The sequence below is a fragment of the Orcinus orca genome, chromosome 5 (genome assembly GCF_937001465.1).
Source record: "Orcinus orca chromosome 5, mOrcOrc1.1, whole genome shotgun sequence".
Taxonomy (NCBI): Eukaryota; Metazoa; Chordata; class Mammalia; order Artiodactyla; family Delphinidae; genus Orcinus; species Orcinus orca.
Window position 1 is genome coordinate 147,455,793 of NC_064563.1, and position 27,838 is coordinate 147,483,630.

Sequence of the window (27,838 nt, forward strand, 5' to 3'; positions counted from 1 at the left end):
GGGAGGGCCATCACCAGGGGTGCCCCGAGTCGGGGTAGAGCTTCTGTGGCTCCTGCAATGAACGAAGTTGAAACAGACCGGCGCCTGGAATAAGAAATTCCTGCGGGAAGCCGGGCAGGCCGCGATTGGCAATGGGACTCGTCTGGCCTCCCTTGGCTGGCCTTCCCTCAGGTCTGGTCACCGTGCTTGACCAACTTTGCCGCAGGGTGTGACTAACAGACCCAGACGGCCGCGATCCGCCCCCTCAATATACGCGCCCCTTGTTAGACTGAACAGGTTTAGAAACTTGAACAAAAAGGCCGGCGCTGCCGGGTCGAGCCCCAGTTCCGCCGCCCAGGTGCCGGGTGCACGTCGGCCCCGCCCCGGCGTGGACAGCGGTGACATCACACAGCGCGGGGCGGAGCGCAGGGCGCGGGGCGGGACCAGCGACAGCGGCGGCGCGCGGCGGGAGAGCGAGTGAGGCCGAGTCGGCGCCACCATGGCCACCGTGGATCTGGAGAAGCTGCGGATGTCCGGGGCCGGCAAGGCCATCGGCGTGCTGACCAGCGGCGGCGATGCGCAAGGTGGGCGCGGGCACGCGGGGGCCGGTCGCCGGCGGGCGGGGGTGCTGCTGTCCCCGGGTCCCTGGGGCGCTCCCGCTCCCTCGGCGGCACCTGGGGCACGCGGTCAGCAGGTCCTCCTCCCGGCCTGCGCCTCCCGCCTCCTCCTCCCCCTCCCAGCCCCGGTCCCCTTCCCGGTCCGCGTCCTGGACCCGCCCCCGCGCGCCGGGGGCCCGCGTACGTGCCGCCCACCACGGCCTCTGCGTCCGGCCCGCCGGGGGTGTGTCCGCGCTGCCGGCCGTGGCCGGACAGGGTGCTCTCGCCGGCCGCCGCTCCTGCCGACCCCAGGCCCTCCCCGCACCCCTTCCCGGTGGCGCGTCTCAGAAGCACCATTTCCTGGAGGCCAAGCTGAGCGGAGGCCAGTGAAGGATGGGCAGGTCCCCGCAGGCCCACAGAGCCCCGGCTCTAACCAGGTCGTTATGAAACACGACTCGGGGGCACCGTGCTTCCCCCAAACCACTGCCTCCAGGGCCGCTCTGGGGCATTTTCTTTAGTGCAGAGCTGTTCCCACCCCCCTTGTACAGGGGAGGCCAAAGGTGGTGGCCTTCCTGCTGACCTGCCCAGGGTCCTGCAGCTGGGACCTGGCAGAGCTAGATGAGTGCCCCTCCTGGGGTCTGTCCTGGTGCCCTGGACTTGTCCTGACTGCTGCTCTCCTCAGCACCTCTGGCCTGGGATGGCCAGTGTCACACCTGTCGGGCTTGGCCGTATGGCCACACCACACACCTTGAACCTCAGGAGACACCTTAATTAGCCCAGGAAGCAGGCCTGGAAGGAGCCTAGCCGGCACTCTCAGGCTGCACAGGCAGGCCTGATCTGCCTCCTTCCAGAGCAGAAAGTCCAGACGCAGAATTGCTCTCCCTGCCTCAGGCCCCCGACTCCCCGCTCCCCACTCAGAAGCAGGGAAGAGCTAGAAGGAGCTTTCACAGGAGCAAGCCCAGGAAGGCAGAGACATCAGCCACTGTCTGCGTCCCGGCCTGTGTGGGTTTGGGCTGAGCCCTCCGGACCTGGTCTGGCGGGCGGACAGTGTGCTCCGCTGCACGTCCGCAGCCCCGCGTGGCCAGAGCGCTTGCCTGTTGCTGGGCAGCGGCGGCTCCCTCTTAGGGCACGGCCAGTGGGCCGGGGCCAGGTGGGAGGAGAGTGGTCTTGGGGAAGCATTGCCCTGTGAGATTGGACCACGGGAAGGGCCTGGTATGTGGGGGACAGACACTTCCTGAGAGGCTGGGCCCGCCTCTCCAGAGAGGCCCTTCCTCTGCGAGGCCCCAGCTCCCCGGCTCGAGCAGGCACAGGGGTCTCCACCCAGGCTCCTGTCTGCACCATGGAGACAACAGCACTGGAGGGAGGGCTGGGAAAGATAAATGCACGTTGAGGCAGGGGAGCCGAGCCGGTGGGTGGCACAGACTAAGCAGGACGAGGGATCAGTGGGGGCAGCTGAAGGGCCAGGGAGGAAGAGGCTGCCGGCCTGGGCCGGCGGGCCAGTGGAGGGCAAAGCCTGTATGACCTGTAGGTCTCCCCTTGGCCAGCCCGGACCTGATGCCCCACATGGAACGAGCAGTGCTTCCTGGACACCCAGGAGTGTGGCCGTCAGCGCACTGCCAGCTGGGCCGGCCACCTCACCTCGCGCTGTGTCCTCGCTTCCCTAGACCCCTGGCTGTAACGTGGTTTTCTGATCGGGGCTGCGAGAGAGAAGGGCTCCGCAAGCTTCCCCAGTTTAGGGCTCGGGCTGATGGCTGGGGGAAGATGCCAGGGCCAGCTGGCTCTCTGGGGGGCAGGGAGCCTTTCTGTATTGTAAGTTCTGAAGGCCAGCCTGTGGGTGTCCGCGCCGGGCCTGCGCCCTCTCGCCGGCACTGCTCCGGGGAGCTGGCTCCAGGCGATGGGTTCTCGGTTTGCCCTCAGGGGCCCCCGGGGCCTTCCAAATAGAGGCCGACCTCTAGGGACCTGATGGTGCCGGGCGGCCCTCCCCACGGGCCCCCCCGGGTGGGCGCGGGGCTGACAGCCGCCGTGGAGAACGGGCACCCACCCCGACCTGCACTTGCCTCCCCGAGGCTCAGGTCTGCATTTGTTGGAGTGAGTGGAAACCAGCCAGCCTCGCGGCAGTGGGCGGCGGGGGAGTGGGCAGACCCTGTCCCGGTGGGGCCGGCCTCGACCAGCTCTCTGACTTGACCCGAGCACATCCCTCGGGCCTCAGTTTCCCCTTCTGTAAACAAGACAAGCCACCTGGCAGGTTCCTTCCAGCCAGCCTGAAAGTCACGTCCTCTGCCCTTCCCATTGGCAGGGAGTAGGTGTCCGTGCGTTGAGGGAAGGTGGTCGTTACGGATGTTACTTTGTGCAAAAGTGACTAGAAGACTATAACACAGCCCCGCCGCCCACTGGTTCCACGCCTCGGTCTCGCCCCTGGGGCGGACCCCACCCTGTCCCTCAGTAACGCGCAGGACCTGCCTTTTCTGGGTGGATCCGTGTGGACGTGGATGTCCTGTATTTGCGGGTGAGGACCGCCCCCATCTCGTTATGTCCCAGCCTGGCTCCAAGTCTTCACATCGACTGATGCTAAGTGTGAATCTGCGGGGCCCCGTGTCCTGCCAGGATCACCTCTTTCTTGTCCATTTTGTTTTCCCGGAAGCTAACTGTGAAGAGAAGTCACCTTATGAACAAAGGCATCCGCCTTCGGACATCAGTTTGGCGGTGGTGTCGGTTTCCTCCAGCAGGAAGTCATCTGTTGCAGTGTCCCTGGCCCATCGGAGGCTGGAGGGTGGAGTGGAGGGTCCAGGGCTGCTCCTTCAGCGGGAGATGCAGCTGCTCTCCTCCCTGCTCCTCTGGCCCTGTGGGGCTTGCGGCTGCCACCCTGGGTTTATTTTGAGAAAGAAAAGCAGATTAAAGGGCAATAAAAAAGGCCCTTTCAGGAAGGCAGCTACAGTGAGGTTTACAGGGAAACCCACGCCCTCAGGCCTCCGTATCCATGGTAGCTGGCACAATTCCACTCTAAGATTGAAGAGTTTTCCTGTGATATGGTCATTTGTTCTTTTCTACAAGACTGAGCACACTACCCTAAGCCTGGGGCCCTTTGCAGTCCCTGGGTCTCCAGCCACTGCCCCCACCCCTCCCACCGCCCCATCCGGAACTGCTGGCCTCCCTCCAGTTGCCAGGGGGTGGGGCTTGGACTTGAGCCTGCAGTGAGCCCACAGTGGCCTCACCCCGGCGAGGGCAGCCGGGGAGGCAGATACCTGAGGGTGGAAAGCCTGGGCTGCCCAAGGCCCCAGAGGCGGCAGAATGCTTCTGCAGGACCAGGGCCTGCTGGGGGCTGGGGGGGCAGCTTTGCAGCTGTCTCATGTCCCTCCGTGCCCCTGCCCTGCCCCCTGCCAGCGAGGGCAGGCAGGGCAGGGAGCTTGCAGCTCGAGGCCCCTGACCTCAGGCAGCAGGACTGTCAGCCCTTCGGATCCGGTTCCTGGGGCAGCCGGGCTGTCTGGGGGTGGGGGTGGGGTACACTCTCTGGGCTCCTACCCCTAACTGCAGTCACTGAAACCCCACTTCCATTCGTTTTGGGGCCGTGAGACTTTTATGATTTCTTTAGAAATGGGGTTCTTTCGCTAAAGGCAGGTGTGTCAGCTGTGAGTGTGGCCATTTCAGGGCCCTTCTGGCCTCTGTGCTCTGCCAGCCGTGACATCTGGGCACCTCGGCCCCGGGAGTCCCTGGCTCTGGACGTCAGAGAGCAGGAGCCTCGGCTGCTGGCTGGGGACAGGGCAGCTTGCTGAGCCCAAGGAGGGTCCAGGGTACATCCTGGTACTGCCCTCACCTGCCGGGGTTCCAGCAGCTCCCCTGCCTTCCCTCTGGGATCTCGGTTTCTCATCTGCAAAATGGGGGCAGTGACAGTGGGCTGATTTCCTGGGAGCCCGGTGCCGTGAGCCTGCACTGGGGTAGGCTCTGCCCGCTGGGCTCTTCCTGAGGTGCCCATATGCTATATAGCCCTCCACGGTCCTCTGGGAGCTACGGGCTCCCCCTGGGCCCGCCTTCCAGGCTGGAGACGGGGTGAGACTAGTGTAAGTACGGTAAAGGGCGAGAGTCTTTACGTCAGGGTCACCCTGTGGACCACACAAGCTACGAGGGACCCTGGGGGTGACGGCACTCCCGCAGGACACCCAAGCTGATGGGCACTGCCCGTCCACCAGCTCAGAGCACCCGGGGGTGGGGCAGGGCTCCTGGGGCCTCGGCCACCCTTGGCTGGGGCCCCGCCGCCTCCAGGGAAAGGCTTTCACAGCTTAGGGACAGACCACGGGATGTATATGTGCTCCGGGCCAGGACCACCAGGAGGAAGCCGGGGGAGCAGGGGCGGTCCTGGGCCAGACCACGTGCAGGTCATGTCCGCGATCCAGCCTCCAGACCCAGGGTCAGAGGCTGGAGCCCAGGGCAGGTGACTGGCCAACTGTCTTCCTCTCTGAGTACGTGGGGGCCGCCCTGCCTGCCCCTTTGTATCGAACCACTGACATCTTTTGTGACGGCAAGAAGGTTTGAGGCAAATTGCCTACAGCCGCTGATTCCAGGCTCCTGCCCCCTCAACCCTTTGCCCCTCACCCGTCCCTGGGCCCCAGCCAGGTGGCAGTCAGTGTGGAGGCTGGGCCCGCCCCAGGTGCCCGCACAGGGCCCCTGACCTGGCACTGTCCAGGCCCGCAGCAGCTGCAGCCCCGGGCGGGGCCGCGTCCCACTCACAGGCAGGGCAGGGCCACGGCGTGGGCCACTGCTGGTGCTCGAGTCTCTCGTGGGGCTGCCCACGGGGTCTTCTTCACGTTGTGCCTTGTGAGCCTGACTGCGTGCGAGACCCCGGGGACACAGCGGGACGGCCCCCCGTGGAGGGACCTCAGGGACACCTTTCCCTTCTCTGGGTCTCAGCCTCAGAACTGACCACGAGGGAAGGGGACTGAGGTTCCTCTGGGCTCTTCTGAGCATTTCCTGCCCCCTCGTCCTGCCCCATGAGTGTCCGTCTTTCCAGGAAGCCTATACTGCAAGGTAGCTGCTGTAGACGGGGGCTGGGGGTCCCAGGGCTGGGGGACAGGGAAGAGAGGTGACCCGCTGAGCCTGGTGGCCCCGGCGTATGTTTGCAGGCTGGGGAGCAGGGGCGCCGGCCCGCTCAGCTGCACTGGGGCCATGCGACCCCCAGGAGCCTGAACTTGGCCCTAGGGGGTGCTGTCCTCCTCTCCTGTCTCGCGGAGCCCACCCTGCAGGCCAAGGGGCAGGGGGCTCACGGCCCCAGGGCCACAGGCACCGACCTCAGGGTGCTCCCCAAGCCGCCCCCCAGGGTGGTGGCCCGAGTCTAGCAGCGGCTGCGGGCGCATTTGGGAGGCGGCTGCCCCCGCGTCCCACCTGCCCCGTTTTGCATCTTGGGGCCATGTGCCCGACCTGCTGCGATTCCCCCAGGGCCCTGGGGGCCGGGGCCGGGGACTGTGCTGGGCAGCAGAGGCCGCAGGTGAGCGTGGTGGTGGGGATGCGGCCGGAAGCGATGTCGCACGTCTGCAGGTGCCTGTGCTCCGGGCTCAGGAGGAGTCAGGCCCTGGCGGGGACCTTCCCGGTTTAACTCTGGGGTGGCTTATTTCTGAGTGTGAAGCCGATACAATGCGGGGGGGCTCACCCCGTGCTGGACTCGGAGTCCTGGCTCGGCGCCCCCCGAGATGTGGGAGGGACGGTCCAAGGCGCCCACGCTCCGCGTCTCCACTGACGGCGTCTCCCGGACCCCTTCGCAGGCATGAATGCTGCCGTCCGAGCCGTGACGCGCATGGGCATTTACGTGGGAGCCAAAGTCTTCCTCATCTACGAGGTAAGGTGCGGGCAGGGCGGTCGTCGCCCCACGCTCTGGCAGGGAGCAGTGCGGGGAGAGGGGTGAGGATGGTGGATGGGGCAGGGCTGCCAGGCTCTGGGGTGTGGATGGGGAGTCCGCCCTCAGCCTGGGCGCTCACGGGTGGGCGTGTCCCCTGAGAGAGAGGAGGGTGTGAAGCTGCTGTTCTCCTCAGAGGCCGGGACCTCAGCCCCACCCGTCCTCCGACGCCCAGCCCTCCTGTACCCTCATCACCTAACCCGAGCTCGAGCTACCCTAGTGACAGCAGAAAACGGCCTCCTTACGCAAAGCAGCAGAGAATCATGGTGCCACTTCGCTCTGGCTAAAGCTGGTGCGCCCTTCGCCTTAGCCCCCGTTCCTGTCCCCCCAGATCACACGCACACACACACACACACACACACACACACACGCGTGCGCGCGCACACGCACACACACACTCTCTCTCATACACACACACACACACACACACACACACACACACACACACACACGTCCTGGAGTTCTCTCCCACTGTGTTACTTTGTTTTCACTCTTTGCTAAAGTGTAGCGAATCCCAACCTGCTCTGCTCTCCCCAGAGGTTCCCTCCTCCCACCTTGGGCGTGTCCACGTCCCGTCCCTTCACTCTGGTCCAGGTCCGGCCCTTCCTCCCCAGCCTTGTCTGTATGGGGCTGTTGAGTGAACAGATGGGCGGGCAGTTCTGCAGACCCCTCCCTCCTGCAGAGTCCAGACCCTCAGGCCAGGCTGGGACGACCAGGACCCTGCAGAGCCTGAGGTCATGTTTCGGGAGCACATCTCAGAGTCTCAGGACCTGTGGCCTCAGGAGCTGGGCAGGTGGAACCCATGCCCTGATAATGGTCTAGAACCTTCTGAAGGACAGGGTGAGATTCTTCAGGGAGTCGCCTAGTTTTGTGAACAAGTGGTCTCCAATCAGGGCGGGGTGGGTCCAGGGCGCGGCTCCTGGAGGTTGTACACATGTGACAGGGGCATCCCTTCACCTCCCTGACCCTTGGTTTCTTCTATGAAGTGGGGATGTTAGGGCGAAAAGCTAATGCAACACTGAGAGTTAAGGCACTTTTCACAGCCCCTGGTGCTGAGAAGGGCTCAGTGAACGGGGCTACTCTATTCACGTGACAGCCCAAACTGCACCTGTGGGCTCAGAGCTGCCACAAGGATGGCTGCTGGAAGTGCCCTGGGCCTGCGGCCAGTTCTGAGGCTACCCGGGTGCCCAGCCAGGTGGGAGTGGAGAAGGCAGAGGAGTGGGGAGGGGAGAGGGGAGAGGTGACACAAAGTGGCTGGAGGTGTGCAAAGACATTCCAGAAGGTTCCCAGGCCAGGAAAGGAGGACTGTGTCTGTGAGACTTTGACTCCAGCCGGGAGCACCGTGGGGCTGGGGTCTTGCGGACTCAGGGTGGCCTCTTTTGTCGCTTGGGTTTTCAGGTTACTTTCCTGCTTCTCTGTGGGGAGGGGGTGGGCGCGGCGGGGGGCGGGGGTGTCCTAGTGGCCAAATTCTTGACCGGACCGAGAGGGGGCGAGAGGGGGCCAGGCCTGGCCTGAGCTGGGGAAGGTAGCTTGACGATCCCTTAGACGGGGGTCTCGTCCTGAGGCCCTTCTCCCAGCTGCTTCCCCCTCTATTCCCAGGGGTGGGAGCATTTGCCCCGCCCGCCCCCAGGCCCCGCTGCCCAGGCCCCTGCAGGCCCCGGCTGATCTAATGACACGTGTGGGAACGGAGGAGGCGGGTCGCAGAGCCGAACCCAGGCAGGGGCGGTGGCTCGTGCTGCTTCGTTGGAGGTGCTGGGAGGGCTGCTTCGTTGGAGGTGCTGGGAGGGCTGCACGGAGGAGGTGGCCCTGCTCATTGCAGCTCGGCGGCGCCTCGTCTTCTCACCATTTGTGAAAGCACGTGTCCTCTCTGCAGACTCTGTAAAGAGCTCCTGCTAATAAGAAGGGGTTGGCCACATGAGAACAGAAACAGGCAAGACACTGGAATGGTCGCCCTCGCAGAGGCTGTCCAGGTGGCCTGTGGCTTACGTCATACCCGAAACAGCATGTGTCGTCAGGGAAACGCAGGGGAGAAGCCCTGCGGGGACCACATACAGCCTCCGGGATGGGAGACGCCCTGCAGGGACCACATCCAGCCTCCGGGATGGAAACCAGCAAGGGCCGGCGCGGGGGTGGGGCGCTCTGAGGCCCTGGCCGCGTTGCTGATGGACGAGGTGGCCGCAGGCGCTTCTGGGCACTGTGTGGCAGCGCTGTCGGTGGCTGCTTGCATACCCAGTGACCCGGGAGTCCTTTCCCAGGAGATGTGGAGCGTTATTTCCAATAGCCCCAAACCGGATCCCTCCAGAGTCCATCAGCGGTGGGCAGGTCATAGACTGTGGGAGTGTGCAGGGGACTCCCGCGTGGCCGCGAGCGCAGACACAGTCGCACGTGACCTCGTGGGGCCTCGCAGATGCCCGGCCGCGCGAAGGGGGGACGCAGAGGGGACGCTGTACTGTCATTTCCGCATCTAATCGGCACCCTTGGGAGGCAGGGCCGCGGGTGTCTCTGGCAGGGAGGGTCCTGGAAGGCAGAGGGGCTGCCGGGCGCTGGGCTGGATCTGGTTCTGACCCGGGCGCGGTGACCCAGCTGCGGCTCGTGGGCATACGTCCCGGGGCTGCCTGCGACAGGAGCGCTGCTGAGCAAGTCATGCTCTGTGTGTAACGCGCTGCCCTGCAGGCCCCACAGATGGTGCCTGGGAGGCGTCCGGGCACCCCAGCCTCTCCCCTGACACCCCTGACCCCAGCAGACCCTGGCTTCGTCCCCCAAGGCCCTGGGGGTGGAGGGGCCTCTGTGCTCAGGACCCCTGGGCCCACTTCCTGCCAGATGGGCTTTTGGCCGAGGTTCCACGTGTCCTGCTGCTGTGGGCGCCCGTCTCACGCCTGTCCCCTCACTTTCAGGGCTACGAGGGCCTCGTGGAAGGGGGCGAGAACATCAGGCCAGCCAACTGGCTCAGCGTCTCCAACATCATCCAGCTGGTAAGGCCCGCAGCCCTTCCCGCCATGAGCACGCGTGTGCACTGGGGACATGCGCACGGGCACATGGAGGGACGCACGGAGGGATATGCAGGTGCACACACCACACGCACAGACACACGGGGACACACAGAGGACACAGAGACACACAGAGACACACAGAACACACAGAACACACAGAGACACACAGAGGACACAGAGACACACACATAGAGACACACAGGCACACAGAGGGACACAGAGGGATACACAGGTGCACACACCAGACACACACAGAGACGCACACACAGGCACGCAGGCGTACACGCCATCCCGCAGGGGCTTGGCTCCCGGCTGACTGTCGTCCGACCGCCTTGGGGACGCGGGAGTGGGAGGTCGTGGGGGTGCGATGGCCCCGGAATGTCCCAGCTTCCAGCTGCGGGCTCTGGGAGGGGACGACACCCTGGAAGAGGCATGCTTGGCCTCAGCGGCCTCTGCGCCTCCCCCGCCTTCCCCTTCGTCATCCTACTTACTGAGGGCGGGGCGCTGAGCGCCTCGCTGGGGCCAGGGGTTCCTGGGAGCGGGGATCTTTGAACCAGGTCTCTGTAGGGAGACCCGAGTCCTCCCACAGAGCAGGGCCCGCTGTGGGGCGCCTGTCACCTGTGTATCCTAGACCACCAGCTGATACCTGCTTATTTAAGAGGCCTGTCGTCGTCACATGCTGTGTATGGGTCAGCGGAGCAGTGGGCGACAGGCCTGGACCCTGGGTCATCCAGGCACAGCCAACCCTGCCATGCCACCCACCCCTCCTGCCCAGGGTGGACGTCCCCAGGGGACCGCGCGCTCCAGGCGCTCGTGGGAGCGGCCCGTTCGCTGAGCCCTCAACGGTCCAGTGGGGCACAGACAACCCTGTTCATCAGAGCCCCCCACCCCGTGTCCTTCTGCTCTGGTGCGGTGCTCCCTGACCCCGTCATGGGTGGGGCTGCAGCCTGGGTGCCTCGTCCTCCACCCCAGGGGTCCAGGGAGGGCGGCCATCACGCCTCAGGCCTGGATCCAGCCGTTGCTCTGCTCTGAGCCTGTGTCTGAGGGTGGCTGTGGCCTCTGTCCTGAGAGACCGCCCGGGGAAGGAGCCTTGGGCCAAGTGTTAGCTGGGGTGTGAAGCTGCATGAAAGGTGGGCAGGTGAGGATGCGGGCTGGTGTTGAGACGGGTGGGGAGCGTAGAGCATGGGGGCAGCGGGGAGGGGCGCAGGGGGAGGCTGGGCTGGGCCAGGGCCAGCTCTGATGTGCGTTTTCCGTGAAGCCCGGGGCCCAGCCCGGTGCTCTCGGTGGTCTGGGGAGCAGCACATTGTCCCCACCAGCTGGCCGAGCGCAGGGGCCGGCAGTGCTGCCTGTGGGCAGGACCTGGGGAGCCTGGGCTGAGGCTGAGCCGGTGGCAGGGGAGGGGGGGCACGCGGACGACGGCATGAGCTGCCCAGGCACGTCCCTGCGTTGGTGCCCGGCCGTGTGGGCCAGAGTGCGTGCATGCGTGCGTGTGTGCACGCCTTACAGACCTCAGAGCCTGCTCATCCCTTACCTGTCGAGCTCCCCGAGCCTGACGGTGGACAGTCTCCTCCTTGCACACGTGAGGAGAAAGTCCAGGGGGTTGGGGCAGGGGGAGGCGGGCACCTGCCCAGGCTTCCGAGGAGCCCCTGGACTTGGCCCTCCGTTCCTTGGGGTCTCCCAGGCCGCCCCTGCCCAGTACCCGGGTCCCTCTGGCGCGCCCCGTTGGCCCAGGCTGCCCCTCCTCCGTGCAGGGCGGCACCGTCATCGGCAGCGCCCGCTGCAAGGCCTTCACCACGCGGGAGGGGCGCCGGGCGGCCGCCTACAACCTGGTCCAGCGTGGCATCACCAACCTGTGCGTCATCGGTGGGGACGGCAGCCTCACGGGCGCCAACATCTTCCGCAGCGAGTGGGGCAGCCTGCTGGAGGAGCTGGTGAGCGAAGGTGGGTCGGCGGCGGAGCAGCTGGGGCCGGGAACAGGCAGGACCAGAGGCTGCTGGCCGGGGATGGGGGCCTGGCCCGAGATCAGGCGGACCCTCGGTGGCTCCAGGAGCCACGGGCCCGGGTTTGGCCGGTAGTGAGGCCTGTGGGGACCCAACGTCAGGGACCCCCAGGCAGTGCTGTCCTGGTGCTGGATGGCAGTTCCCAGGCTGACTCGCCTGCGCTGTGAGTGATTCATTCCCCAACGTGGCTTACGGCCTTGTCACAGGTTGCAGAAGTATGATAGTTAAAATTTGGTAACATAAGACACAGAGTCCTGGGGGGTCACCAGTCGGAAAGTGACCTGCTGGAGCTTCGTTGGTTCTGTGCTGCTCGTGGGGGACCTGGAAGTGAGGGGTGCACTCTCCAGGGCCCCCCTGGACGTCTCCCAGAGGGTGACAAGTCCGCAATCAGCGGTTCGGCCACGACCGCCCGGCCCCAGGACCCCTGCTGCGGGCCCTGGGGACCTGACCAGGCTGCACTGCCGGGTGGGCTGGGGGAGGGGGTGGGGATCGGGGTCCGGGCCCCGTGTTGTGGCCAAGGGGGCCGGGTGGGCTGCTGCGGCTGCAGCTGGGCTGGCCTCCTCCTTCCAGGCAAGATCTCACAGAGCACGGCTCAGACCTACTCGCACCTGAGCATCGCTGGGCTGGTGGGTTCCATTGACAACGACTTCTGCGGCACCGACATGACCATCGGCACGGACTCGGCCCTGCACCGCATCATGGAGGTCATCGACGCCATCACCACCACCGCCCAGAGGTGAGTGAGGCCTGCAGCCCCCACCCAGCCAGGCCACCAGGCAAGAAAGCTTGGGATCCCGTCTCCCGACGAGCGGCTGAGGCTGCCCTTCTGCAGGGTCAATGGCTCGTCAGCGTAATGCCATCCCTAGGAGCCTGTACTGGCTGCCCGCAGCCCCCGTGTCGGGGGAGACTTACAGCGGGGTGAGCAGAGGGGCTTGGGGGTCTGGTCCCCACCCTGCCAGGTTGTCCCGAGCCCTAGGTGGGCAGTGGCTCTGACAGGTCTCCTCCGGCCCTGGGGCAATGGTGCACCCCACAGGGGGTCCTCAGGCTGCTGGCTGGTGACGGCCAGGCCCCAGCAGGGTGAATGGCCTTCAGTCTCAGGAGCAAAGATCGGTGAAAACCAGCGTGAAGCTGGCCGTGAGCCCGAGACAGAGGTGGCCCTTTGCCCAGGGCCTTGGCCGCCCTGGGAATGACAAGGGCTGTCTGTTGCTCCCACATCCTCTGTCTCTCCTGGGCACGCCCTTGGCGGAGCTGGGGCCATGGGTGGTGTGGTACGAGAGGCCAGGCTTCGTGGCTCAGCTCCGCTCAGGGGGACTTTGCACTGATGCCATCTGCCCTTTCCACGTCCACAGCCACCAGAGGACCTTCGTGCTGGAGGTGATGGGGCGGCACTGCGGGTAAGAGGGCTGCCCGGGTCAGCCGGGGGGCCCGGGGCTTCGGGGCAGTGGGAGCAGGGTGCAGCGCCTCCAGGGCTCCTGGCACGTGGCAGGTGCTCACTTGACACTGTGGGTGTGAGAGCCGGGGTGTGGGGAGTCCTGACTGTGGGGCTGGGTGCCACTCAGAGCTGTACCTCCCCTGTGACCCGGGGACCAGGGCCCGTGGTGTCGGGTCGGGGCCCACCTACTGCAGCCCCTCCCCCTCCTGCCCCTCCAGATACCTGGCCCTGGTGTCCGCCCTGGCCTCGGGGGCCGACTGGCTGTTCATCCCTGAGGCGCCACCCGAGGACGGCTGGGAGAACTTCATGTGTGAGCGGCTGGGTGAGGTGAGGGCCAGGGGGTCTTCTCCCAGGGTCCCTGCCGTGAGCTGCGTGGCCCGTGTCCCCCACGAGAGTGTCCCTGGGGTCACGTGGCCAGCTTTGGCCGATTCACTTCCCTCTGGTTCAGCAAGCATCTGCACATATCCCCCCGGGGGCGCCAACGCCCATGGACACCCGGGGGCTGCCCCGGAGTGCAGAGGGGCCTGAGGGGCACACTCACCACTGCCCCAGGCTGGGCTCTGCGTGGTCAGTGCTGACATGGGCGAGGGGTGGGAGCAGGGACATGGTCAAGCTGGCTCCCTCGGGCCCCGACCGCTGAGCCTGGGCAAGGGGAGGTGGCTTTGTGAAGATGGGTGGACGGGAACCTGGGGCAGTGGCTGCAGCAGAAGAGGCTGTGGAGGCAGGAGCAGATGGGGGTCTGAGGCCTCATCCAGGAGAGATGAGCAGGGGTGCCTGAGACGGGGGGCCTGGAACGCGGCTCTCCAGGCCCTTCAAGGTGGAGCTGGGGGGCTCTGGCACAGAACAGGCAGATACTCTGCCCCGGGCATCCCCGAGGCCCCCAGCTAGGATAGGCTGGCCCCTCGGCTAGGCCAGTGGTGGACTGGAGGGCTGTGACGGGGGGAGAGGCGCCTTCAGATCAGGGGTCGGGGGCACTCGAGGGCTGCGGTCTGGATTCAAGGCAGGGGAGCCCCCGAGACTGTGCACCCCAGTTCACACTCGGGCCCAGTCTGGGGCCCTAACGGGCTGTCTACCCCCCAAAGTCCTCTGCATCCTGGCCCAAGGGCAGGACGAGTGTGGAGGCTGCCCGGGGCCGGGCCTTTTGTTTGCTCTGTTGTCCTGGGAGGTCAGTGCCAGGCCCTGTTTCCTGAGGGAGAGGCGGCGGCTCGGGGCTGGCTCTGGAGCGTCCGTGTCCCCATGTGACCGAGGTGGTGGCATCACTCCCGTCCGCTGCCGGAGGCTGCTCTCCCCACCTCCCACTCGCACCCCAGGGTTTTGTACCCCTGCCCAGGGCCGTGGGAGGGGCCGAGGGCCATGACTGGCTTCTGGAACCTTCCCCAGTGAAGACAAGGGTAAGGCCGAGCTGAGCCTGGCAGCGAAGCTGGCCAGAGGTCTCTGTCCTCTCCTTGGGGGAAGTCCTTGCACCCCAGGGTGGCCTTGTGGCCTCGCCTGGGTAGAGGGGGCCTCTGGTGGTGACGGTCTCTGGCTGACCTCGGCCTTGGCCTACTCGCTGAGAACTTGGGGCTGGGTCTTCCTGGAAGTGGCCTGGACTCAGGCCTGGCCTCACATTCTGGTTCTTTGCTGCTGTGTGTAAGGCCCTCGCCTCACCCCGCCCCGGCGTTCCCTGAGCTTCAGTTTCCCCACCTGTTACGTGCAGGTGTCACCCTCTGCCCTGCCCACCTCCTGGGCTGCAGCGAGTGAGGCTGAGGGAGGTGTGGGCTCTTCTGGCTGTCTCCCTTCACTGCACCGCCCCCACCTGCTCCAGGCAGCCCTCTGCTCCTGGCTCCCCCGCCGCTCTGTACCCGGGTCTTGCAGGAGCTGCTGTGACCCTATCTTTCTCTCTAAGTCTCTCCGGGTGCTGTGGGGCAAACTTCTGAGGTTGGTGGATCAGAGTGAACCCCACAAACATTTGTTGAGGAAATACATAAACAAAAAGTACTTTCAAATCCCCAAAGAGCTTTGCCTTTGCGACAGTTAAGTGACGCTCATTCGTCCATCACCAGCTGATGGAGGGAATCTTCCCGCAGTCCGGGGAGGGGGAGGGGGAGGAGGAGTCCTCCAGTCGCCCAGTCTCTACCCCCAGGAGAGTCCACCCACCGCCCATGTGAGCCCCGCGGCGTGGACCCCGGGGAGGGCTTGCCGGTCGCAGCCGTGTCTGGGGCGGGGACTGGGGCTGGCGGCTGAGCCCTGCCGCGTCTCTGACCCAGACTCGGAGCCGGGGGTCCCGACTGAACATCATCATCATCGCCGAGGGCGCCATCGACCGCAACGGGAAGCCCATCTCGTCCCGCTACGTGAAGGACGTGAGTGGGCGGGGCCCTGGGTCACGTGGGGTGGGCGGGGCCTTGGGGAGGGGGCTCCCCTTTATCTCCAGTCCCCGAGTGCTCTTGCTGGGGCCCCACCCCCAGCTCCTGGAGGGAGCTTTCTTGTCCCTAACGATTGCCAGATGTGGGGTGGGTGCAGCCGGGACCCCTGAGAAGCCCCAGCCCCTCTGAAGCTGAGGTGTGGCTCCCGCCTGCTGGGAACCCCCAACCCCCTGTCCAGCCCCCCATTGACAGGGGAGCCCACTGCCTATCCAGTGCCAGATTCATAACAGAACAACTTTGGGGGGAATCCTTCGTCCCTGTGAGCGGCACCCACCTGCCGGGTTCTGCCCAGGGCCCTGGGCCCCCGTCCCCCAGTGGGTCACAGCCCCTGGGAGCCTCCATGCTCCTCACTTTGGCCGCCCACCCTGTCCTTGAGTCCCAGCCAGGTGCTGCCAGGAGCTGGCCTCTCCGCCGACCCTGTGCGCTCTGCTTCCTGCCACAGTTCCTGGCAAGGCCTGACCCACAGGGGCTGGAGACCATGATGAGCTCCTGCAGCCGGCACGTGTGGGAGCACACGCCCACACACTCACATGGAGACACACACCCACACACACAGGAGCACATGTGCACACGCTCAGGCTGTAGGCGTGAACCCTGGGCTGGCTCTGTGGGGCCCCTGGGGAGCTGACACCCTGAAATCCCTGAGGCAGGGTGGGAGGGGGAGGGGAGAGGTCTGGGGGCCACGGGGTGGTGGGACAGGGGGGTAGAGCGGCAAACTCAGGAACCCCCTCTCTGTCCCCACGAGCAGCTAGTGGTCCAGAGGCTGGGCTTTGACACACGTGTGACCGTGCTGGGCCACGTGCAGAGGGGAGGGACCCCCTCGGCGTTCGACCGCATCCTGGTAGGTGGGGCATCACCCTGGTGCACGGGTGGCGTGGTGGGTGTGCATGCGTGGGTGTGCGTGAGCATTTCTTCACTGCTGCTGGTGCTTGTGAGTGAGACCACGGCCTGGCAGCCTAGGCCACACCCCCCTGGCGACGGCTTTGGCAGGACCTTGGGAAAGGAGGGCCGGGTGAGCGGCAGGTCGACGTCTGGTTGTTCTGAGTCTGGCCCAGGGCCTGGGTGCCCAGCTCCGGGGCCTGGGTGCCGAATCCTGATTACCGCTGGTCCCACCCCATCCTCTGCAGGGTGGGAGTCATGCTGCAGCCCCACAGGGCCAGGGCCCAGGGCCAGGGAGGCCCCAAGGTGGTGAAGCGCCCGCCTGTGAGGCGCTGGTCGCCGGGACTGGGGGCTGGAGACTGCAGGGCTGGCCGGAGCTGTGCCTGGGCCACCGTGCTGGGTGAGGCCGGGTGGCCAGCGTGGGCCTGGGGGAGCCGCTGGACCAAACCTCTCCCAGGAGGCCTCAGTGCGTCCCCATCCCACACAGAGCAGTGGGGACACTGGCCTCAGAGGGAGTCTGGCCCCAGGGGTGCACTCGGGACGGAGGGTCAAGCACTGGCCCTCCACCAGGCCTGGCGCACAGAAGGGGCTGTCGAGTGCCAGCATGGGCCCAGGTCTCACCTGGTGGCAGGAGAATGGGCTTACCTGCTGCTTTTGCAGATGGTGGAGACACCGGAGGCCTGGGTCGGCGGCAAAGGGGCTCCAGAGGCACAGCTTACCGCTGGTCCCCGAGCCCAGGCCCTGCAGGGCGACACCTGCCCACAGTGGGTTACAGGAGAGCGGCCGTCACACGGTTCCCGAGGGACACAGGAGCATTCTCCAGGGCTGCTCCCGACACCCACCTGACCAGTGTGGGAGGCCAGGGGCACGGTCTGGGGGCGCCAGTGTCTCGCCGAGCTGAGCCGCGGGCCTTGGTCTCTGGCGCGCCTGTCTGTTCCCGTTGGCCGTGGCAGGACCCCTGTTTGTGATTTGTCTCCATGGAGGGCGGTCCTTACCTGACCAGTTTTAGCTGGTCCGGCCCGCCAGCCCATGCCCAAGTTTGCACACACACCAGGACAGCTGTGACAAAGGAGCCCCAAGCGAGAAACCTCGTCATAGTGGAGAGAACTCCAGAAACCCCAGTCCAGCCCTGGCCCTGCCACTGCAACCCCGGGGTGCAGGGGCCACGCCCTCCTAGCAGGGCCGGCTGAGACGCGGTGAAATGGTGCCGGGGGGCTGCTGTGAAACGTGGTCATGCTAAGTCACCGTTTCTAGAATAAACAGCGTCGCTGACTCCAGAAGCTTCTAGTGTGTGCGTGCGTGTGCGTGTCCGTGTGCGTGTGGCTCTGAGAGCCAAGGGCGTGTGCGTGGCGTGGGGCCGGCTCCGTGCCGGCTGCGCCTGCCTGAGCCCCGCCTGCCCTTCTTTCTGCTCAGAGCAGCAAGATGGGCATGGAGGCGGTGATGGCCCTGCTGGAGGCCACGCCCGACACGCCGGCCTGTGTGGTCAGTCTCTCCGGGAACCAGTCCGTGCGGCTGCCCCTCATGGAGTGCGTGCAGATGGTGAGTACCCGCCGGCCCGGGCGCCGGCACGGGGGCTTCCCAGGGAGGTGCCTGGGGCTCTCGTGCCCCCTCCCCGCCACAGCCCCGGCGCTGCCTGTCCTTCCAGGCCCCTCAGGGCCCAGCCAGCAGGCCGGCTGCAAGCCCCCCGCCCTGTCCCCCTGGGCGCCCGGCTGCTGCTCCGCGCGTGTTACACGGAGCGAGGGGCAGGTGCATCGCGCCTTCTGTTGTGGCCCCCCTTCCGAGTGTGTTGCTGCGCCCCCCAGCGGGCCTCAGGGTATCCGAGGCCTGCAGTCCTCCAGGTGGGGGAGGGAGGTGTGAGCACATCCCCAAGGTGCCCCCAAGGTAAGACAAGCCCGAGACAGGTGTGGGAGCTGCAGGGAGCTGGGGAGCCCGTGGGGGGCCTGTGGGGGTAGCTGGGGGGAGCCCAGGACACTTAGCTTCCCAGAGCCAGTGGGACAGACTGGCTTTGCAAAATGGGCAGGGTGGGGCCCTGGGGCTAGGATGGGAGGGGGAGGGGGAGTGGGTGGCCAGAGCCCCCGGGACGTCTCACGTGGTTGGAGCAGGGACCACGGGAGCGGGGAGTGGGGAGCAGAGAGAGGCTGGCTATGGGGACACTGGGGTACGGGGCTCGGTAGGTTTGGGGGGCCCTGCAGCTGGGGGCAGAGCGGGGCCTGCCCAGGCGAGGTGGGCTGGCACGGGAGAGGGGCCTCCCTGGCGCTCCTCCTGGAAGATCCTCCTGCGGCGACCTCCCCTGGGCCCCGCTTTCGGGCAGGCTGGTCGCCAGTGGGTGGTGGGTCTGGGGACCAGAGCAGCCTCACCCTTCGTTCCTAGACCCCAGCTGCCCCCCACTCCCTTCCCAGGGCTGAGGGGGAGCGAGGCCCGGGTGCCCCTTCCAGGGAGGGGAGGACCTGGCAGGCCAGGTGGGGTCCCCTTGCCCCTCAGCCCTCTCGATTCCGACAGCTGCCCGGCGGGTCTGGGTCAGGCCCCCCGCGTTGGGCTCAGACGCATGTGCCAGGCCTCCGCCTCCAGCCTGTGCGTCTTGTTTTCTTTAAGACCAAGGAGGTGCAGAAGGCCATGGATGAGAAGAGGTTTGAAGAGGCCATCCAGCTCCGAGGCAGGTGAGGGCCTGGAGGGCCTGGTGTTGGGCAGCTGTCTGCTCAGTGGGGCCACAGCAGACTCCGAGTGGCTCGCACACGGCCACCCCCCGACACGGGGACGTGCCCACTTGCAGAGGTGGCGCTCTGAGACCTTCCTCCTGGGGCGTGCATCGTGTAGGAGGGACAGGGCCCGACAGTGTCGGAGAAGTAGGCAGGCTGTGTGCATGCGCCCCGCGGGGCTGGTGGGGCCTGCAGGGCGCTGGGGGGATGGGGGGGCACAGCACAGGGAGGGTGCCTGGGAAGGGGGAGGGGGAACTACAGAAGACAGCAGCGAGGCAGGCCAGGGGGGGCCAGGTCAACTGGCCCTGCAGGTCTGCTTCCTGTGGTTCCCGTGGCCACGCTTCCTGCCCCACTGCGGAGCCGCCGAGACCACGCAGGCTGAAAGCGGGCGCTCGCTTTGCGGAGGGGGGCGTTGGGATCGCGTGTCCATGGGAGCCTCTGCCGCCCGGCGACGGCGCCCAGCCAGGGTCCGTGGCGACAAGAGTGGGGAGGGGGGCCGCACCCGTGTCCAGTCCTCTGAGGCTGTGCTGCCGGCGCCGTGCTGTGCTGAGCTGTCCCGCTTTCTTTCCAGGAGCTTTGAGAACAACTGGAACATTTACAAGCTGCTTGCGCACCAGAAGATCTCCAAGGAGAAGGTGAGGGGCGAGCCGCAGAGCCCACACCTGGCTGCGCCCTCGGCCTCCTCCCGCCTGCCCTGCCACCCCGCCAGGGAGCGGGGAGCTGGCGCCTCTGAGCCAGGACCCACCCTCCCGTCTGGGGTCTGAGCTGTGAGCTGAGAGGACCACACCTGGCCTCTGCTTGACCAGCAGGTCCCAGACAGGCCTGGGGATTACGCTGGCCTGTTGCTTATCAAACAGCAGGAGGAATTTAAGTCAGGAGAGGAGGTTTAACTCAGGAGACGCGGGATACAGTGTTATGACACATTCCAAAATAGGTAAAACTCTCAGGAAATGGACTCTCTTCACAATAAAGATGACAGCAGGCTTCGTTTCTGAAACCACAAGGGCAAGGAAAGGGTCCCACCAAGACAGTCTTGGACGGTGGGGTCCTGGCCCCCCATTCATCCCGGGAGCTGGTCAGGGCTGGGCATCGGCTTCTGGCAAGGCAGGGTGGTCCCCATATCCCCTTCCAGAACCGCCTGGGGCATGACCACCTCGGGCACGTCAGGCTGGTATTACCAGGACCCACTAGAGCCAGGCTGCCCAGCAGAGCCGGTGGCCACACGTGGCTGCGGAGTGCTGGCAACATGGCTGTCCTAGTGAGGTGTCCCTGCATGCCACGCGGGCGCAGGTTCTGGGCAGCAGCGAGGGAAACGGCTGTGGAAGCGCCCGATAGCAAAATGTCTTACACTGATTCCGGGTTGAGGTGATGACGTGTTGGTTCTGTCAGGTTCCAGTAACCCTAGGATTGAAAGAGCATCGCCTGCTTCTTTGCACTTTCTTACCATGGCTGCGGTGGCCCCCTTCCCTCCACGCACCCGTGTTGCTCGCCAGGGACTTTCTGGGGTGCTGCTGCCCTGAGCCCTGAGCGTGGGGTGGTTGCCCAGGGCCTCCAGGCAGGCGCTGACTCTGGCCTGAGCCACTGCTGCCCCGTGAGCCGCGCTTGGCCGACAGTGGCCCGAGTCCCGCTCCTACCTTTGGCCGAGGACTTTGCGGTAGCGAGCGGGGCCTGCACCGCGGCTCATGTGGTCTCGGGCACAGCCTTGCGGTGTCAGGAGGACAGGCCTTTGTTGTGCCCGGGGGAGTCCCATCTCTGGGCCGTGTGCAGGCTGCCACGGGGACTGGGGGGAGGACAGGCCTTTGTCGTGCCCAGGGGGGGTCCCATCTCTGGGCCGTGTCCAGGCTGCCACGGGGACTGGGGGGAGGACAGGCCTTTGTCGTGCCCGGGGGAGTCCCATCTCTGGGCCGTGTCCAGGCTGCCACGGGGACTGGGGCCTCTTCTCCGGAAGCGGCTCTCTGCTGACTTCTGTCCGGGTCGGCGGTCCCCCGCCCCGCGCTGGGGCTCATGCTCTTGTCTCCCCACCTTCTCTGAAGACCAGCTTCTCCCTGGCCGTCCTGAACGTGGGGGCCCCAGCGGCTGGCATGAACGCGGCCGTGCGCTCGGCGGTGCGTACCGGCATCTCCCAGGGCCACACGGTGTACGTCGTGCACGACGGCTTTGAAGGCCTGGCCAAGGGGCAGGTAGGTGAGGCCGTGCCTGAGGCCGGGCGGGGGGCGGGGCCTGCGGGGGTGGGCCCGTGTGTCTTTGGTCAGTTTAGGACGTGTCCCCGGCTTGCTTACGAGCAAACAAGGACCAAGGGGCTCGCCATGTGGGTATAAGGGCCAGGCCAGGTCCTCTCCTTGGTGTGGAGGGGGAGCACCTGGGTCCACTTTAGCCCGGCCCAGGCCCCGAGACCCCGCTCTGACCTGTGGTAGGACGGTCAGTGCCAGGCACGGCCCCTGTCCCCCCTCCCCCGAGGACGTGCGCTCCCCGAGGACAGGCCCGTCACCTGAGGAGGGGCGGGCCAGCACCCCTGGCCCGCCGCCCCTGAGGCCGCGCCTCGCCCTGCAGGTGCAAGAAGTGGGCTGGCATGACGTGGCTGGCTGGCTGGGGCGCGGCGGCTCCATGCTGGGGACCAAGAGGTGAGCACCTGGCTGCCGAGGGCAGCAGGGGTGGGATGCAGGCGAGACCAGCCCCGTGGCCCCGGGCTAGGTCTCCTCTGGCTGGTGGCCTGTCCAGAGCGGGACACAGACCCTCCTGCCTGGGGCTTCCTGGCCAAGAGCTCACTTGAAGTCACCTGTGTAGAGGAAGGCTGCTCGGGCGGCTCCGCACCTACAGAAGGGACCTCCTCGGGCAGGAAGTGAGGCTCACAGCCAGGCTGTCGGGAGGGCAGTGGCCAGTGCCCAGCAAGGGCGTTGAATAGGCGCCAGGCCGCTGGTGGGCCCTGCCGCCCCCGGGTGCCTCACCTTTGCGTCCACCTCTAATTGGGAATCCCACCGCCACGCCCCAGGCCTGCCTTCTCCCGAGGTCAGGCACGGTGCAGACGTGGGTCCTTCCAGCCTGGCGTTCTGTACAGATGCAGCACGTCCGTCTCATTTATCTCCCACTGCAGGACACTGCCCAAGGGCTACATGGAGAAAATTGTGGAAAACGTCCGCATTCACAACATCCACGCCCTGCTGGTCATCGGGGGCTTCGAGGTGAGGGGGCAGCTGCCGGGGAGCAAGCGGGGGTGGAGGAGGCCCCGGGGTGTGGGCCGCCGAGGTGGCCCTTCCGGAAGCCCCATGTGCAGGAGGTTACCTTGAGCCAGCTGGACTGATGGGGCCACCAGGGTGAGTGTGGCAGGGCTGGTGAGGAGGGGGAGGGGGGGCGGGAGGGGGAGGGGGAGGAGAGGGAGGGGGAGGAGAAGGAGGGGGAGGGGGAGGTGAAGGAGGGGGAGGGGGGAGGAGAAGGAAGGGGAGAGGCAGGGGCAGCTCTGACCGCAGGGGAGGGACAGTGGGGGTGAGACGGCCCAGGCAGGAGGGTCGCGTGGCCTCAGCCTCCCGCTGCTGAGGCGGTGGTCCAGAGTGTCTCTCGGCGGAGTTCTGGGTGGTGGGGGGCACGTCGGTGTGATGCTGGGGCTTGGTCAGCCCCCGTAAATGACAGATACCCACTCTTGCCCTTTCCTGAAGGAGCCCAAGCCCCCGCAGACTGCATGGAGTGGGCTGGGGTCAAGGCAGGGTGGGCGGGCCTCCTTCCTGTCCTCCTTGGAGTCCAGTTTCCCCAGTGAAGGCGGCTGCAGAGCTCCAGGATGGGGCCCGCCTGGTCTCGGTCCTGGGTTGTGGCAGGTGGGCCCAGACGCCCATCGCCAGGCACACAGCCGGGAGCAGGACCCAGGGGCCCCTCCTTGTGCCTCGTCCGGCAGCCCGGCCCCCCCCCGATTCCTGCAGGCCTACGAGGGGGTGCTGCAGCTGGTGGAGGCCCGCGAGCGCTACGAGGAGCTGTGCATCGTCATGTGTGTCATCCCCGCCACCATCAGCAACAACGTGCCGGGCACCGACTTCAGCCTGGGCTCGGACACCGCCGTCAACGCCGCCATGGAGGTGGGGCGTGGGGCCGCTGCCCCCACTTAGGCCGGCAGTGGGCAGACGGGGCGCCTGGGGGGGAGAGCGCCCAGAGGGTCTGCCGAGGGGTGGGATGGGGTGCGGGGCCCTCACCGAGGCTGGCAGCCTGCATGGGGAGTGGGCAGGACACGGCTGCCCCCGAGGTCTCAAGGATGGCAGAGAGGTTGTGACTCTGGGGTCACCAGGGTGTGATGATGACGGTGGTCAAGGCTGCCACTGACCTAACTGAGCTACTGTACTGGTGTGGATGTCGGGCCACGGTTCTGTCCGGTGAAGCAGCCACACGTGGCTCTAGGGGAACCCCAGGGCTCCGGCTGGGACATGGGAGGGTGGGAGCTGGGAGCCCGGTTCCTGGAGGGGTCCCAGCAGGCTGGCGCCACCAGGGGCTCTCTGGGGGCATCCCCACCGCTGTCCCCACTCTCTAGACCTTTCCCACCTTCGACTCTAACCCCACATGAGCCTAGCTTCCCCAGGGGTTCATTAGCTCTGTTATGGGGGGATCTGAAGCTGGAAGGGGGCGTGTTGCTCGATCAAGTGCTGCGTGTTTTTAGATGGAGGAGAAAATACAAGTGAAACAAGAGGCTAAAGGAGATCCCACCCCACCCCCATCTCCTGACCCAGAGTCCCATGATCCTCAGGGGTTTTCTTTGAATTTACCTCCCATCTGAACTGGCTGTGGGTCGCCCACGGCCCCTCTGAACCTTCTGGTGCCCCTGCCCCTCACCACATGAGGGAGGACAGGGTTCGGTTTTCATTTGCAGCTCTGATTTCTGGTTGAATGTTTTTCTATATGTTTATTGCCCAATTGTCAGGGGGTTTTTTTGAAATTATCTTTTCCCACCATTTGCCTATTTTTCTCTGGGCACGTTTTCTTTTTTATTTGTAAACGTTGTTTACATATGTAGGCTATAGACCCTTTGCCAAACATTGCAGCCGTTTCCTCCACTTTGCTCTTCATCTGTTATCTGGGGTCTATCCTCATAGTTCAGACACCAGTAACCTACATATCTGTTTTATTTCTTTCCTCAGTTCTTTATTTAATGCTTGAACTTCGTTGAACTGTTCAGTTAGGATTGTCATCACTTGTCGTGTTATCATTAGCGTCTGCAGAGCACTCACTTCACGTCGTCAGGGCCCCTATTTACGAAGACCCTGCCGTGGCAGACTGTCTTCCCCCATTGGCACATGAGCCGATTAAGGCCAATGTGTCCCTGGTCCAAGGTCAGGGAGAGCCTCCTAGAGTGTCCCTGGCCCCTACCCACTAGATGCTGGTGACGCCCACCTTGTCCTGGGGGCACCAACGCCTGGGCTGAGGACCCAGTTCCGTGTGGCCGCCTGGAGGGCGTGTGCTGAGGGCTGCCAGTGCCCTGGGCACGTGGGGCAAGGGCTGTCCCAGCCGCATTGGGAGAGAGACCCGGGTCCCCGCAGCGTCGTGGGTCCCCGCGGTCCGAGGGGAGGGCTCTGACCCGCACCCTGGCCCTCAGAGCTGCGACCGCATCAAGCAGTCGGCCTCGGGGACCAAGCGCCGTGTGTTCATCGTGGAGACCATGGGGGGCTACTGTGGCTACCTGGCCACCGTGACCGGCATCGCTGTGGGGGCCGACGCCGCCTACGTCTTCGAGGACCCCTTCAACATCCAGGACTTAAAGGTGAGCCGAGCCCGTACCCTTCTCCCGGCCAGGCTGAAGGGGCCCCTCCCGAGACGCAGTGGAGCAGGCCTGCAGAGGAGGCGGGGCCCTGCCAAGCAGCCGCGGCCCGGCAGGCTGGGGCCTCGCTGCCTTCGAGGGGACACAGCCCGTGACCCTCTGCACCCCTTCCCCGACCGGGCAGTGCTCCTGCCTCCCTGTGGCCTCCGTGGCTGGCCCCGGCCCTCCCCCCGGGGCTTCACGGTCCAGCCACAGGCCCACACCTGCACCACCCACACAGCCCTCCAGCAACCGCAGCCTGGTCCCCGCGCCCCGCCCCCAGGCTGATCTGGGTCTTCTCAGCCCCACCTGTTGGCTAGTCCGGAATAGGCCCTCCCAGACAGCCTCAGGCTGCGGGAAGGGGTGTGCAGTGCAGGCTGCTGCCCCCGACTCCGCTCAACCCAGGTCTTCACCCCACAGGCCAACGTGGAGCACATGACCGAGAAGATGAAGACGGACATCCAGAGGGGCCTGGTGCTCCGGTGAGGCTGCCGGCGAGCCCGCAGGGTCCAGCAGGGTGGCAGCTGGGTGGGGCAAGGCTGGGGGGCTTAGGAAGGAGTGGGTGGGGTCGGGCTTTCCTGAGAGCCTGTGGCCCAGCCGGAGGCCTCCCCGGCCGCCCCCACCCCCTTCTTCCCAGAAACGAGAAGTGCCACGAACACTACACCACGGAGTTTCTGTACAACCTGTACTCCTCCGAGGGGAAGGGCATTTTCGACTGCAGGACGAACGTCCTGGGCCACCTGCAGCAGGTACGGGTTCCGTGGAGGGCTGCTCCCTGGCCCCCGGCCCCCAGCTGTGCCCGGGCCGACGGGTCCCAGGAGGCCGTGGCAGGATGAGGACCCCTCTCTGTGCCCCTCCTCATGGGGCACCTGGCTGTAGGTGCCCCTTCGTCCTCACACCCCTGAGCAAGGCTTGCTCCTGCCCAGGCCTCAGCCTGAGGAAGGGGTGGGGCCGGGAGCCACTTCCACCCTGACAAGCCCCTCCCCTTCTGGCCCCCTGGAGGCCCTGCAGGAAGCCCGCGCTGTGGGTTCCAAGCAGACTGAGGGCCGTGTGCACCCCTAGGGCTCCCCTCTCCCGGGGGCCTTTGCTCACTGGTGGTGGGACCTGCCTGCCGGATGCAGGGGCCCACGGAGGCCCCCCAGTCAATGAGTAGGCAGCCCACTGCCCGGCCTCTGGAGGTGGCTTTTAGGGGTTTTTAGAGGTGGGACGGAGAAAGGGGCCGGAGTGCTGCAGGTCGAGGGGACGAGGTGTCAGCCCGGCAGGGCTCACCTGAGGTCACGGCAGGGCCTGGTTGCTGGGCTCGGGCCAGGGCTCGGCTGCCTGAGGCCCAGCTCCTCCCTGAGGGCCAACACCGGGCCTCACCCACTGTGTTTCCAGGGCGGGGCTCCCACCCCCTTCGACCGGAACTACGGCACCAAGCTGGGGGTGAAGGCTATACTCTGGATGTCGGAGAAGCTGCGGGCAGTCTACCGCAAGGGTGCGTGAGGGAGGTGGTGGCTAGCGCGACCTGTCCCCGCCGAGGGCCCTGGGTGTGGGGCTGCCGGCACGTGCCTGTGTCCACAGGGCGGGTCTTCGCCAACGCCCCCGACTCAGCTTGCGTGATCGGCCTGCAGAAGAAGGCGGTGGCCTTCAGCCCCGTCACCGAGCTCAAGAAGGATACCGACTTTGAGTGAGTCCCTCCGAAGAGAGGGGTGGACCGCCGGGCCCAGACCTGCCTGGACCCCTGATCCCACAGGGCCGCCCGGTCCCCACGCCCAGGGCTGACCCCGGGTCCCTGTTCCTCCCGACGGGGCAGAGAGTTGAGGGTGGGGTCAGCCACGGTCGGGTCTGCGGGCGCTCGCGGTCTGCCGACCCCTCCTGGGGGCGGGCCCCGGCACCTCTGAAGCGCAGGGGCCGGAGCTAGCCTCCACATGTCCCGGGTCCCGAGGTCCAGGTGTCCCGAGGGGGCGTGCGGGGCCCAGGTTGGGGCGGCGGCCCGGGAGCTGCCCCGCCCCGCCGCAGGCGCCGCAGGCCCCGCCCCCGCCCCTGACCGTGTCCCGGCCCCGCCGCTGGCACCGCCTGCCCCGCCCCCTGGCCCTGACCCCGCCCCGCCGCAGGCGCCGCCCCCGCCCCTGACCGTGTCCCCGCCCCTGACCGTGTCCGGCCCCGCCGCAGGCACCGCATGCCCCTGGAGCAGTGGTGGCTGAACCTGCGACTCATGCTGAAGATGCTGGCGCACTACCGCATCAGCATGGCCGACTACGTGTCCGGGGAGCTGGAGCACGTCACCCGCCGCACCCTCAGCATCGAAACAGGCTTCTGAAGGCGCGTCCCTGCCCCGCCCCCGCCTGCGCCCGCCTCCCGCCGCCCCCCCCCCGCCCCCACTTTGGAGCCTGGGCTGCTGCCGCCTGGAGCCTGCGGGCAGGCGGGCGGGGGGTGCACCCTGGCTCCGGGACTCTCACGGCCCCAGTTCCAGCCTGCTGTCCGCTCGGCTCTTCCCCAGGACACAGCACCCTGGGCACCCACTTTCCATCCTAGGGGTATGTGGGGGCGTCCGCGCTTGGACACCGCCGCCCCTCTGCCTCGGTACCCATGTGGCCCGGAGCCTCTGCCCGAGCCGGCCCTGCACCCTCACCAGCCCCGGGGGCGCAGCAGCCTGGGTCCCCGTGCCGGAGGGTGGGGAAGTGCCCCGGCGCGCCTCACTGTGCCCCTCTCCCTGTGTGCACTGGCCGCCGGGGCTGAGTAGCGCTTGTCACCTTTTTTTAGAAATAAAATCACCCCGACTGTGGGGTGCTGTCAGTCTCTGGAAAGCAGGGCCTCTGGAACCTTCTAAAGAGGGCGGGCTGGTGGTTGGTAGCCCCCCACCTGCACACATGGGCCTGGGGGCCTCCTCTGGGCTCTGGGCTGAGCCCGGTCTCAGGGACACGGGCCCTCTGGGGCCGCACCCTCATCCCAGGACCAGCAGCCCCTGTCCATGTGATGAGCTGAGCCCCTCCATCCTGCGGGGTGACCTGGGCCCCCCAACCACGTCCTGAGGGGTGACAGGCCTGGCTTCCCCCCCCTTCTTGGGAGGACTTCTGAGCCTGGTTCTTGGGGCCCAAGTCTGACCCGGAACGTTCCCCCCGACTCAGCCTGGGGTCTCAGCAGCACAGCCGAGGATCCTGGGGCAGGTGGCTGAGGGCAGGCGGCCCTCGCTCCGCAGTGGCGCCGGCACCAGGGTCCTCGGGAGCACGA

General features: G+C 66.4%; 1 protein-coding gene across 2 annotated transcripts; it reads left to right on the forward strand.

Moving 5' to 3' along the window:
• Window positions 1–404: 404 nt before the first annotated feature.
• Window positions 405–27,414, forward strand: PFKL (phosphofructokinase, liver type). 2 transcript variants are annotated; one of them, XM_004264609.4, is made up of 22 exons: window positions 405–563; window positions 6,326–6,399; window positions 9,351–9,428; window positions 11,198–11,387; window positions 12,017–12,182; window positions 12,796–12,840; window positions 13,097–13,205; window positions 15,125–15,220; window positions 16,032–16,124; window positions 17,576–17,701; window positions 18,755–18,819; window positions 19,430–19,493; window positions 20,892–21,038; window positions 21,409–21,479; window positions 21,950–22,037; window positions 22,767–22,919; window positions 24,425–24,589; window positions 25,046–25,107; window positions 25,263–25,374; window positions 26,003–26,102; window positions 26,189–26,294; window positions 26,780–27,414. In XM_004264609.4, exons 1-22 carry the CDS (start codon window positions 479–481, stop codon window positions 26,925–26,927), a joined length of 2,343 nt encoding a protein of 780 aa, XP_004264657.1. In that variant the 5' UTR covers window positions 405–478; the 3' UTR covers window positions 26,928–27,414. The 2 variants fall into 2 exon arrangements, with proteins under 2 accessions (XP_004264657.1, XP_049565793.1); XM_049709836.1 differs by lacking the exons at window positions 405–563; window positions 6,326–6,399; window positions 9,351–9,428 and having other exon boundaries at window positions 11,245–11,377.
• The last annotated feature ends 424 nt before the right edge of the window (window positions 27,415–27,838 follow it).